Source organism: Lycorma delicatula, chromosome 2 (assembly GCF_047948215.1).
Source record: "Lycorma delicatula isolate Av1 chromosome 2, ASM4794821v1, whole genome shotgun sequence".
Lineage (NCBI taxonomy): Eukaryota > Metazoa > Arthropoda > Insecta > Hemiptera > Fulgoridae > Lycorma > Lycorma delicatula.
Genome location: NC_134456.1, coordinates 140,528,931 through 140,541,613, shown reverse-complemented (window position 1 = coordinate 140,541,613; position 12,683 = coordinate 140,528,931). Strand labels below are relative to the sequence as shown.

The 12,683-nt window shown below is 30.9% G+C and overlaps 1 protein-coding gene across 10 annotated transcripts in view; it reads right to left on the bottom strand.

Moving 5' to 3' along the window:
- The window catches only part of Piezo (piezo type mechanosensitive ion channel component), a 481,248-nt gene that overhangs the window by 68,161 nt on the left and 400,404 nt on the right, over positions 1-12,683 (bottom strand). For all 10 annotated transcript variants that reach the window (XM_075356335.1, XM_075356333.1, XM_075356336.1 and 7 more), the window contains 2 exons: positions 9,190-9,513; positions 5,392-5,539 (listed from right to left, as the gene is read on the bottom strand). In XM_075356335.1, the coding sequence (XP_075212450.1) occupies positions 5,392-5,539; positions 9,190-9,513 (472 nt within the window). The remainder of the gene's footprint in view (positions 1-5,391; positions 5,540-9,189; positions 9,514-12,683) is intronic.

The following is a 12,683-nucleotide window of genomic DNA, read 5'->3' as shown; positions in this document are numbered from 1 at the left end:
ATTGGAGCAGTGTTTTTGCTGAATTTTTTAGTTTTGCTGTGAGTTTATTTAATTCTTTTTCGTTAATATTTTTGGTTGCTTCTTGGTAGTTTTGGTTATTTATTAGATTGTCTGTATTCTTAGTGGTTTTTGGTATTTTCTTTGGTTGGGAGAAAATAATTTTTATTTTGACCATGCAGTGATCTGATCCTGTGTCTTCACCTTTTAGCACTCTGACGTTCTGTATCTGTTTATGGAAGTTCTTGTCCATGCATACGTGGTCTAGTTGCCATTCATCTTTTTTCGAGTCAGGTTTCAGGTTTTGAGTTTACAGGTTTTTCAGAATAAGTATGTAGATTCTGATATCATTCTGTGGTTTCTGCAATATTCTATTAATTTGATTCCATTTTTGTTTGTACAATAATGTGCTGTATGGTCTCCTAACACATCTCTGTATTTCTTTTCTCTGCTTAGTTGGGCATTGAAATCTCCTATCAGTATCTTGATGTGTTTGTTGTTGATGTTGGTAGTTGTTTGATTTACTAGTTCCCAAAATTCGTTCACTTCTTGTCTTGATTTTACTTTGTTGTTTTTGTCGTTAGTAGGTGCGTGTTTGTTTATTATTGTGTATAATTTGTTAGATGCTTTTATTGTGAGTGTGACTATTCTGGGGTATATTGGTTTGAAATTGATAACAGATTTTAGGATTTTGGTGCTTACTATAAAGCCGGTCCCAAAGGTAGAGCAGTTTTTCATGACTTTCTTACCAGGAAATCCATTATATATTCTGAATCCTTGTGGTTCAAATGGTTCTGGGGAATTGTTTCTCATTTTTTGTAGTCCTGCTATTAATATTTAGTGTTTTGTTAATGTATCTAAGTGTTTTGAGTTTTCCAACTTTTATTAAAGAATTAACGATGTGGGTTGCTAGGTAGTTTATTTGCCATGGTTTCAATTTTTTGGGTTTGTTTAGATGCTCTAACTTATCTGTATCTCTTAAGTGATTGCCCACCAAATCTGAGTGCAGTCCTTTCAAGTCTTTGCTTGACAGCGGACTTTCCATATTTAACTGTTGTAGGTTGTCAACCTTAGGATTGCTCCCTGGTTACAAATATAGTTGTTAACTACAGAGGGATTTGTTTTAGTTCCCAAAGAAAAGTTCACCATACTTTTCTAAGGTATCTAGCCGCACCATATGGAGGCACGGACCACTTTTTATTGAGAAGATGGGAAAAGATGGTGAGTTACAAAAAGTGACCCCAAATCAAAAACGCCAATTTTAAATATTTTATTATATGACTGTTTCCTCTTGTATGCCGGTTTAAATTTACTTTTATAGATATTAGTTGTATTTTCAACAACATTATCAGTGTATAAATATTTTAAAAATATGTTTTCAATTTTTTTTGTGTATCATTTATAGGTATAAGAGTTGTAGTATTATTAATTTTGTATTTTTGAACTTTTGTATACATTATCGATTAAAGAAACATTATAACCATTATGTTTAGCAATTTGTTTTATAATATCTATTTCTTTATTTAATTTACTTTTATTTTTATTATATTGTGTGTAATTAATTGCTCTATTAACTATGTGTGTATATCTAATAATTTTATGTGACCATTATGTATTGCAGTTTTATTGGTTGTGGGTTTCCTGTGTATGGACATTATAAATTTGCTATTTTTGTTAATTCTGGAAAATTTATTTTTCTATTTATGATAATTTTAAAAGTAAATTTCAAACTATTATAATATGACTTAGTTTTATTCAAAATTATTAAACGTTCATTGAGTATAATGGGATTATAAACCACAAAAACAACATCAACATACCTAGTCCATAATAGGATGTCATGTGTATGAATAATGCCGTAAATAATAATTTTATCTTCAAAATCCTGTAAATATATCTCAGACATGATAGCTGATAGCGGAAAACCTATTGGTAAAGTACTTTCCCGAATATAAAATATCATTAAATTTGCTGGCAAAATTTTCTTAAAAATAGTAATAATATTATCAATAAACAACGTGTCTTCATTATTGTATATTAATTTGTTTTTTATTATTTGAACTGTTTTATCTATGGGTATGCTAGGGTACATATTATTAATATTGTAACTTACCATCCTAGTTTTTTTTCCAATTGTTCAATCTTTTAATTTATTTACAAATTCAAATCCGTTTTTTATATTGTATTTTTTTTAACAATAATACTTATTTATTGTCAATTGAAAATTACATATACAATTTTATTCAACCTATTTATCCTTGACACAGGTAGCAAAAGAAACCTTGAGCACTACCTTTGGATATCTATTTTGATATCTAATAACTGACAACTAATGAATAGTGGTTCACATGTGTGTATTTCATTGTCTACTCTTTGCATTTTATACTATACATATCCCATATTTTTCCCTTAACATGTTTAAAAAAAAATCATTATCACAACATATCTGGAATTTAAATACTTGTTTATTTTTCTACAGGCAACATGAGATGATTTGGTGTTACAGTAAAACCTGAGTTAACAGAATTTTGCAGGGCTGAAAATATTTTCCTTTGTGAACAGGATTTCGGTGAATACAGGGATCAACTTGCAATTAAACAGACTGTACAATCAAAAAGAAAAAATATGATAGTATACTTACCAGAACTCTATACTCCATTTCATTTTCAGCAGTGGATTGTACAGTAGTTTGTTAGCAAATTTGTAAGCACAAAATTTCTATCATATGTTAGCTTGTACAGAACAGTATACTGGATAGTAGAACAATTTTTGTATTTTAATTTAAAAAATCTTAAATTTAGGAACTGAAAATTTTGAAGAATAATTTCTGTATCTTAAACTAATTCGCTTTAATAAGTAAACATAATTTAAATTAACCTAAATGTACTTTATTATTGTTCATTATGTAATTTAGTCTTTATTATAAGAAAAAAATTGATTTTCTTTTTTTGTACTGAACTTTTACTTTCAGCTACTCTGTTTTCTCTCAAAACTCTGGCTATACAAATTATGTTAAACAACTCTGAATCATTTGCTATAAATGAAACTTCCTGAAGGTCTAATAGGTAGGATAACTCTGCACTGTATGATCTAGTTTTTGCATCGTTCGTTATTGTTACAGTCATCATCATTGGAATCGCTTTTGTCTTCGTCAGTTTTCTCTCAGTGGTAGTCAATAAAATCATCTATATTCTCTATGTTAGCCTCAGCCTCTAATAAATTGTCCATGTTAACAAGATCTTCAGCAATTACTTTTTTATAAGACGCCCTTTTCAGTTCTTTTTGCAAGCCATCAAATGTCATAATTTCCATCTCTATAGCCATGTGTAATTGAGAATTTGCTTTTTGGAAGCAGTGTTGAACCGTCTCTGTCGAAACTCATTTAAATGCTTCCGATAGCCAAAGTATAGTGTGGAGCACTGATATAGATCTAGTCAGTTGAGTAGTTGACCATGCCGCCGTTTCAGTAGTTGCTAACAGACATTTCATTAAAAATCTATGGTAGTGTAATTTGAGTCATTTAATTACACCCTGGTCCATAGGCTGGGTAACGTTTGTCGTATTTGGTGGGAACCAAGCTAATTTAACATGGTTTAATGCAATATCCAGATGACATGTGGTGTTATCTAAAAAGAAAAGAATATATCTATTTTGCTGCTTCATTCTAGTGTTAAACTCTTGCAACCACTCCATAATACACGACATCATGATTTTTGTTGGATCTTCATACTACAGGAAGATTGTCTTTATTAATGTTTTTAAAACACCTGAGCTTATCAGTCTTTCCAATAACGAACAGTTTTTCCAGTTCTCCTGTCATAAAACTGTAAACAAAAACTGTCAACCTTTCCTTGGAACGCTTCCCTCCTGTACAACATTCTCCTTTCAAGCAGAGTCTTACTCGGTAGTGCATGACAAAAGTCAGGTTTCATCCCCGTTTGCAATATTTCCAGGTTCATAATTTTCAAAGAAGTAAGTTTTGTTTTCCAGTCAGTTACTTTCTCGTCACACACATCTCCAGCCTCACCACATAGTTCTTTAAACACAATTTGATGCCAGTTTTTAAAACTTTCCAGCCAACCATTTGAAGCGCTGAAATTGGTGGTACCTAATTTTTCTAAAATTTCCTTTTCTTGGTGTTGTACAACTTACTCCTAAAATCGGTAACTCTCTTGCCCTCACACTCACAAATCACTCCCAATTTTGTTAATTTCTTTGTTGCCAGTTTTTCACATATGTCTTTTATTTGAACCACTCCCTTTTAACCATTCAGTTTTTAACTCATTTTTATATTTTTATATTTCATAGGTTTGAGTCTTACCTAAGCAAAATTTTTCGACAAAGTTTTTAATGAACAGTTTATCTTTTTTGCTGGCTTCGATTTTTACTTTGATTTTTGCATTGAAATCCAAAACAATTCTTTTTTTCGATGCCGTACTTGTTACACTAATACACAGTATCTGAAAGAACACTAAACTAACAATCACATTGCACAGTTCTGTACATTAGGTACCGAACTGTAAAAATAAAAGACAAATTCAGCAAATGAACAGAAAACACAAAATGTACACACAACACACACACACACATGCACGCACACAGAGTAAAGAAAACTCTATTGTAATGAACAAAAACAACACATGATAAGTTACATTTAGTGGCATTACATAATTAATTTAAATAGAAATTGTGACTCGAGATAAGGAATGATGAGAGTGTGTTAAGTTATGATTCACAGAGCTGTGAATAAAGGCTAGTTTACTGTAAGTAGCCAAAACAATGATGACGTAAGCCGTCACCTGTACAAGGTTTTAACACCTTATGTCTATCTGTCGTTGCCTATTATGATTGGCAAAGAGTTACTGAAAATGTAAACATTTATGTAGTGTTAAATGTGAATTTATCAGTTACAACTGTGACATGATTAATTTTTATTTTTTTACTGTAAACAGTTTGTATAGTACTGTACAGTATACGTATTCTATTTTATATCGTCAGAAAATTTAGTACTGTACTTTATGTTTAGCATTAAATGGGTAAACAAATTTACCAGGGAAATTTTCCGTTGTAAACAGGATTCCGTTAACTCAGGTTTTACTGTAATATTGCAGTAAACATTATTAATTAAATATATTATGTTGTATTTTGTTATTACTGAAAATTGTGACATTCTTTATAAGAATAAAGAAATTTTACAAATATATGGAGCTTATAAATAATAACAGAATTAATATTAAAGAAAAAATTTATAAATTGTAGAAAAATATTTTGCATAGAGCTTATAATGTGTATTTATTCAAATGTAATTTTTCATAAAATTATAATAATTAGTTAACATCAAATAAATTTTTTATTAGTAATGTGATTTTTTATCAAAACAAAAAATTTACTTACACCAAAAGAAGCAAACCCAAAAATAACAACTAAAAGGTTGAAGAAGTCACAAAAAAACATATATGCATAAACATCTGTAGTTACTCGAATAGAAGGTTCCAGTAAAGATTTAAAGAATCCATGGGCTGGGCTTAAATATTTTTTAGCTCTGAAACATAATATAAATAAAAGATTACTTTTTTTATTTCATACAAAAGAGCAACATTAATATTACTTTTGCTTTGCACTTATCATTATAATAAATAATATTTCTAGTGTCATATAAACTTAAAAATACCTTTTCTAATTATCACTAGCAATAAATATAATATAGTTTAGTAAATTGCATAAAGAAGAAAATTTTACATCAGTGACTAAGATGGTAAGCACACACCTCTATCATTTTAATATTTTTAATTAAAATTTTATTAGACATTATAATAAAACGGAACTGCCTGTATAATTACAAAACATTGATAATAAACAAAAGCAAAAATTGAAAAAAAGAATTAATTTTAACATATAAAATAACTTAAATATATTTTGTTCTTGCCTGCATATAAAATATGTAGCTTTGGAACATTGTTTCTAAAAGGTAACTATCATATCACATCTACTGATAATAATATTTATACAGAAAGTTTCAAAAGAATATAACCAACCTTTAAAAGTAATAATTCATGAAAAAATTTCATTGACATAAGTAATAAATAAACTTCATTGTCCATCAATTTATCCCATAGAAATTTATATCTCAAAAACTGAGTCAAATTTTAATGATATTTGGAATAAAAGTATTTCTCATTCTTTATAAAATATATAAATGAAGAAGATTTTACCTAATAAAATATAATTTGAACAAACCAATATTTGGAGGTATTTAAAAGTATATGGGTATTAATTAACATAAGCCCTTCAATGAATTTCCAAGTTGTTTATTTGGGAGTGGAGAATGGATTTGCTCACAAAGAGTGCAGAGATACGATTCTTGAGAGCTGTTACTGGATATACAAGATCAGAGAGAAGTAATGAAGATATTAGACAAGAATTGAACTCTTATTCAAACTGCTAAAGCTAATGATTTATGTATCATGTGTATTTAAACACATTGGTAGAAAGGCTGTAGATCAAATAATGAAAATTATTAAGGAATATGAATCAACAGGAAAAATAAATTTGCGAAAACTGAAGATTCCATTCTATTCCAAGTTTCGTCAAGCCCCTAAATCCATTTCTAGCATTTAATTAACAACCTAAAAACCATGTGAAAGGTATGGTTGTAATAAATCAAACTGGAAGCTGGGTCACCAACTAATTTGTACTGGAGACATGATTCTATCTTTAATGTTATCCTCATAATTAGATGGACAATACCATTTGCCATTTCATAGAGCAGCAATTTTTACATCTGAGTATGAATTGTGGTAGGATAAAAGAACTGATACAAAAGGATGACACATACATACTATAAAGCAGCTTCTTACTGTGGTATGGAATTGTAGGACATTCTCCTGACACTGAGACAATAAGCAATTAAATGTAAAATAAAAGGAAGATCAAGCAGACAAAATTGAAAGTTCTGGTTCAGATTGAAAAAAAAAAAAATAGAAACAAAGGATCAAAAAAGAATGATACTGATATACAGTTGAATTCCTATGATGGAACTCTGCACAATCTGCATTGTGTATAAAGTTGAGATGGAGAACTTATTAGACTGAGAGTTCATTAATCTAAGATTAATGGACACATTATGACAGCTTATGCTCCAGATAAAAATGAAAATATTAAAGAAAAAACGTATGGTATGAAGCATCACAGAAAGCAGTTCAAAAGACATCTAATGAATGTGAGATCTTTGGAGACATTAACGGAAGAACGGACAATAATCCAGAATAGGAAGGTTTTGGGTTTTTAAGGAGGGGTGCTATAAATAATAATGGAAAAAAATTGCTTTAACCAGTGGCTGCAACCAATGATTATACTTGTATAAAACACAATTCCATACAAACAAATTTATCTGCATATAAGAATTGAACCAAGCTAAGAAGAAAATCAACAACAAATTACCTCAAGGTGAAGAGGAAATATAGTACAGATTACTTCTACGAAATATAGTACAAATCCATGAATTAAGAGAGGCGTCTGAAATAGAACAAAATGTTAATTATAGAGGAAGTAAAACTAAGGTTAAGGAGAAACGGGAAGAGATGGTAGAGTCAGAGGATTTAGAAATCACTTTGACACATTCTAAAGCGGTAGATTTATAGATAAGTGAAAACTATTAGAGTAAATTTTCAGTTGGTGGAGAACAAAATAAACATACTGCATTGAGGATAAATATAAGAACAATCAAAAGTTCTTTTATGAAGTATTAAAGATCATGAGGAAAGGTAGGATGTGAAAGTTGTACTGCATTAAAAAAAAAGTAAAACAAAAGAAGAAATGAGTATTTCAAGGGAACTTCTTGTGAATGAGGAATACAATAAAAAGCATGAAGTTGGGTAAGACATCTGAATATCTTTAACCCCCCCCCCCCCAAAATAAACTGCTTATAGGAAAGGCAGAAGAATGTCCTTAAATATTTTGAGTTGGTATGGAGGTTTGAGCAATTACAAAAAAAAATAAATAACTAGGAAATTAAAAAAATACTCCTAATTCACAAAATGGTGACATCAGCTAATGTAGATATAAAGGAGTTCACCTTCTCAGCATTTTTTGGCAAACAGTACTCTTGTATTTTGAAAGAGCTTGTGAAAGTAAAATTTTTATTACCTTATTAACAACCTGTGTAAGTTTTGTCCAGATTGGAGTATCTAAAATAATAATACCTTTATTCTGATACAGATTACGGAAAAATTTCATAAGTATGAGACGTCTGAGTACTTTGGGTAGAATAATAATAATGTTTTAGGGAATGGAAAGATGGAGGATTATAATTAAAAAACCCTTTAACAATACATTTTATTACATGAGATAAAATGTTTTGTCAAGCTGACTCTCAGCATAACCTATAAACCCAGTGGATAGTTGTAAAGAACTTTATTAGTTTAAAAATTTTGTTCTTATGCAAGAAAAATTTCCATTATATATTTTCCTTTTTATAAATTTGATACTGTCTAATGCTTGAGTGGCATATTTTAATTGAAAATGATGGTGGTTTGCTATAATTTACTAAATTTTTTTAGTAACCAATTTGCCAAATACATCCATTATATTTATTTAAGTAAACAATAACCACTTGAAACTTGTGTTTATTAAGAAACCACAATTCATTTGTCAATTATGAACTTTTGGGAAAAAAGAAGGCAAACAGAAAACAAAGAATTTTCAGACATACTCTGTTAGGTTATCCAGTTTTATAAAACATGGTGCCGGCCTTCATGGCACGAGTGGTAGCGTCTCGACCTTTCAAATCCCGGTCAGGCATGGCATTTTCCCCACATGCTACAAAACATTCATCTCATCCTCTACGAGGAAAGAAATGCTTAACTGCGCACCCGGAGGTTAAAAAAAAAAAACATGGTAGGTTTGGAAAGAATTGAGTTATACAACAAACATGACAATACATAAAGAACTGGCCCTACAATCACATTTACAAGTATATACATTTTTATTGTACTATACATAAATTTATTTATGATATATACATCGATGGACCAAATTAACTAAAAATCAGAAAAACTGGCATTTCATGTCACTATAATTTTAACACAAGTAATAACAGAAAATAATATTATTACTTTTTTTACAATAATTTTTTATCATTGTGCGCACAAAATTAAATATTCTAGCCACTGCTGATTTAGTAAAATAACTTACGTAATTGGAATGATCTGTGGAAAAAATTCACAAGGATCTTCAACAGGATATTTTATTACAACAAATTTTTCATCTTTTGTATATAAAGAAGATACTGAAGGATGTGTAGTAGATGTAGAAGTTGGATCCTCTTCAACTTCTGAAGTTAATGTGTTTTTTGATTCATATTTTCGATTAAAGAATTGTTTAATGTGCTTAACAAATTTTTTACTTTTATTTTTAATAGTGCCACTAATCGGTAAATTCTTATTTTCTGTTTCAGTTTCTTCTTGCACTATGGCTTCCTCTGTTGTTTTCCAGAGACCAAGACTCTTTAGCATTGACCTTAAGAAAATAAAAATCTCATTAAAATTATTTTATAATGTCTTTATTAAATAAATTATACGAGGCATATCTGGTAAGTAAGTAATGTCCTTCTACCATTGCCCCAGTGCTGTGATCATAGCTATGAGCATGCACATAATATTCTCTTATTCATTGGCTTTTGATTGACACCATTACAAGTACAGCAATGTTTCTTTACAGCTGATTAAACATTGTTTAAAATGACAAGTCAATCGAAAATTACGGTGATTGTAAAATTAGGGCCGTTATCTGATTTTTAAACAAAAGAAATGTCAAACCAGTTGATATTCATTGGCAAATTAGTGAAGTCTATGGTGAAAGCTATGAGTGATGAAATAGCTAGAAAGTGAATGCGGTGGCAGTTCAATGAGGAACTCAGTAATATGCATGATGAGCAAAGGGTGTCATTCTGTCGTGAATAACAAGTTAGTTATGTGACTGGATGAAAAAACTAAAGAAAATTGACAGTTTAAAATTTCTTTGTTATGTATTGAGTTCTCTGAAATTTCACAAACAATTTTGCAGAAATCGTTAATATAAAGCCTAGGCTAATATAGAACTCTGCTCTTGCTGGGTGCCAAAACGTTGACGGAGATTTACAAAACCAAGTGATTACACCCTGCTCAGTCTTTTCTTACCTGATAAGAAAACAAAGGTGATGAGACTTGGGTCTCTTACATCACCACAGAATCCAACACCATACAGCAGTTTATGGAATGGAAATACAAAAAACAGAAGTTCAAAAGCACTATTTCAACAAGAAAAATCATGTGCATTGTCTTCATAAGAATGAATTTTGTTGGTTGACTTCTTGTCAAGAGGGGAGACTATAAATGGTTTGCTTTATAATGATACTCTCAAAAAACTGCACCATGCAAGCCAAAAAAAAGAGGAGGGATATGCTGTCATGGGGTTCTGTTGCTTCATGACAATGCTTGTTAGCATGTTGCTCATGAAACTCAATTGTACAATTCAGAACTTAAAGTTAACTCTAAACTTGATTATACAATTTGGTGGGAACAACTGAAACAATTACCTTAGTCCTAACTTGGTGCCAAGTGACTACCACTTGATTCTCCATCTCAAGCAATCCTTGCTGATCAGCATTACAATGCTGCCAGCGTGAAAAATGCTGTACAATAGTGGTTATCTTACTAGTGATACTGTTCTTTGAGGAAGAAATGAAAAACTGATTACTAGATAAGAAAATTCCTTAATAATGATGCAATTATGTAGAAAAGTAGTATAAGGTATGACCATTCATGTAATAATAAAATTATTTGGTTGACAATTATATGTATTTTTTAATAACAAAACTGTACTTACTTTCCAGATACGCCTTGTACAGATAAAAAAACAAGCTACAAGACAAAAATTTGATATGATTAAAATTCATGTTAAATATTTGAATTCATTCACATGAAATAATATTAAGGTAAGTACACCAAATATAAAAAATCTGATGTAAACACAACATGACTTCCTTGTGCACCTATTAAATTACTTATAAACATTTTTTGCTGCACTTCATTTAAACTTACTTCATCTGAAAGTGAGAATAAGAAGATTAAGAGAGAATGATGAATATAAAGAGAGAAAATTTGAAAAGTAGAAAATGTGTACACAAATTAAGATCAGAAGAATTATATCAAATGAAAGAGCGATAAATGACTGGCAACAAAATATAAATTAATGAAATGATGATCAACTCCGACTTAGGGGGAATACTGTCCGACAATATCTTAGGAGTAATGAACTACAAAATAAGAAATGTTTGCAATTTATTAAAGATCAAGCATGTATGCCTCTGTGTATATGTTGTCTATTTACTTAATGTAACTAAACTAAAACAGAACTTAATGTAAATAAAATTAAACAGAAATGCCAGAATAATTAAATAAAATTAAACAGAAATTAAATTAGAAAATCCAAAAATAATACGATTCTAAACTACAGGGTCATTCACAGGAACCGGATGTTTTTAAAATAATCATAAAAAATTGAATATTTACTTTAAAAAAGTATTATTGGTACTGAAACACTTGTTAAATCAAAGCATTTGTTACTTACTTAACAAAAAATTATGTCCGGCAAGTGATGTCCATTTTGGGCAATATATTGTTGTAGCCTTTAATGGTAACTGGCCTCAATTCTTTGCAGCATGTCTACATCAATCTGGGTGACGTGGTGATGAATTGCGATCTTTAGGTCCTCCAATGTACGCGGTTTATTGCCGCGTTTCAGAAACCCCCACAGAAAAAAATCACAACTACTCAAGTCGGGAGACCGAGGGGGCCAAGGAATGTCGCCGAATCTGGAAACGATCCGTCCCGAAAACAAGTTTCGGAGAACAGCCATCGTTGCCCTCGCTGTGTGCGCTGTAGCTCCATCCTGCTGGAATAACACATTTTGAAAATCGATTCCCCGGTTTCGTAACTCAGGGATGAGAAACGTATTCAACATCGCAATGTAACGATCAGCTGTTACAGTTACGGCAGCGACATTTTCTTCAAAAAAATATGGTCCAATAACACCAACCTTTCCTATTGAACACCAGACTTGAAGTTTATACCAGACCAAAGTTTAAACCTTTGGGCTATCAAGTGGTCTCTCGTGAAGCTGATGTGGGTTTCTTTCTGCCCAATACCGGCAATTCTGTTTGTTGACGAAGCCATTCAGATGAAAATGGGCTTCGTCACTATTAACAATAACAAATTTTCATTTTCTTCAAAAATGGTAAGCATTTGTCGACAAAATTGTAATCGCTGCACAACGGCTATCTTGTAAGGATGGAAATGCAGGTCTGTATGCAGAATTCGTCATACTGTACTTGTGCTCATTTGAAGAGCTTCTGAATGCCTTTGAATAGAGCGGCGTGGGCTTCTGACAATGGCTTCCCTTACTCGTTCGATGTTCTCCAGAGTGCTAGCAGTTCGTCGGGGACCCGGTGATTTTTTCTTCAATATTGAACCGCTTGTTCGAAGGTTGTTTACCCATCGCAATATTGTGTTACGAGAAGGGACACTTGCATTACAATGGATATTAAAATGATGGCGGAAATCTCACTGAACAGCAGTAAAAGAAATGATAGTTTTGTAATTTCGCACAAAACGAAATGTCATACGCGTACAGGCGATGGTCTAGCTCCA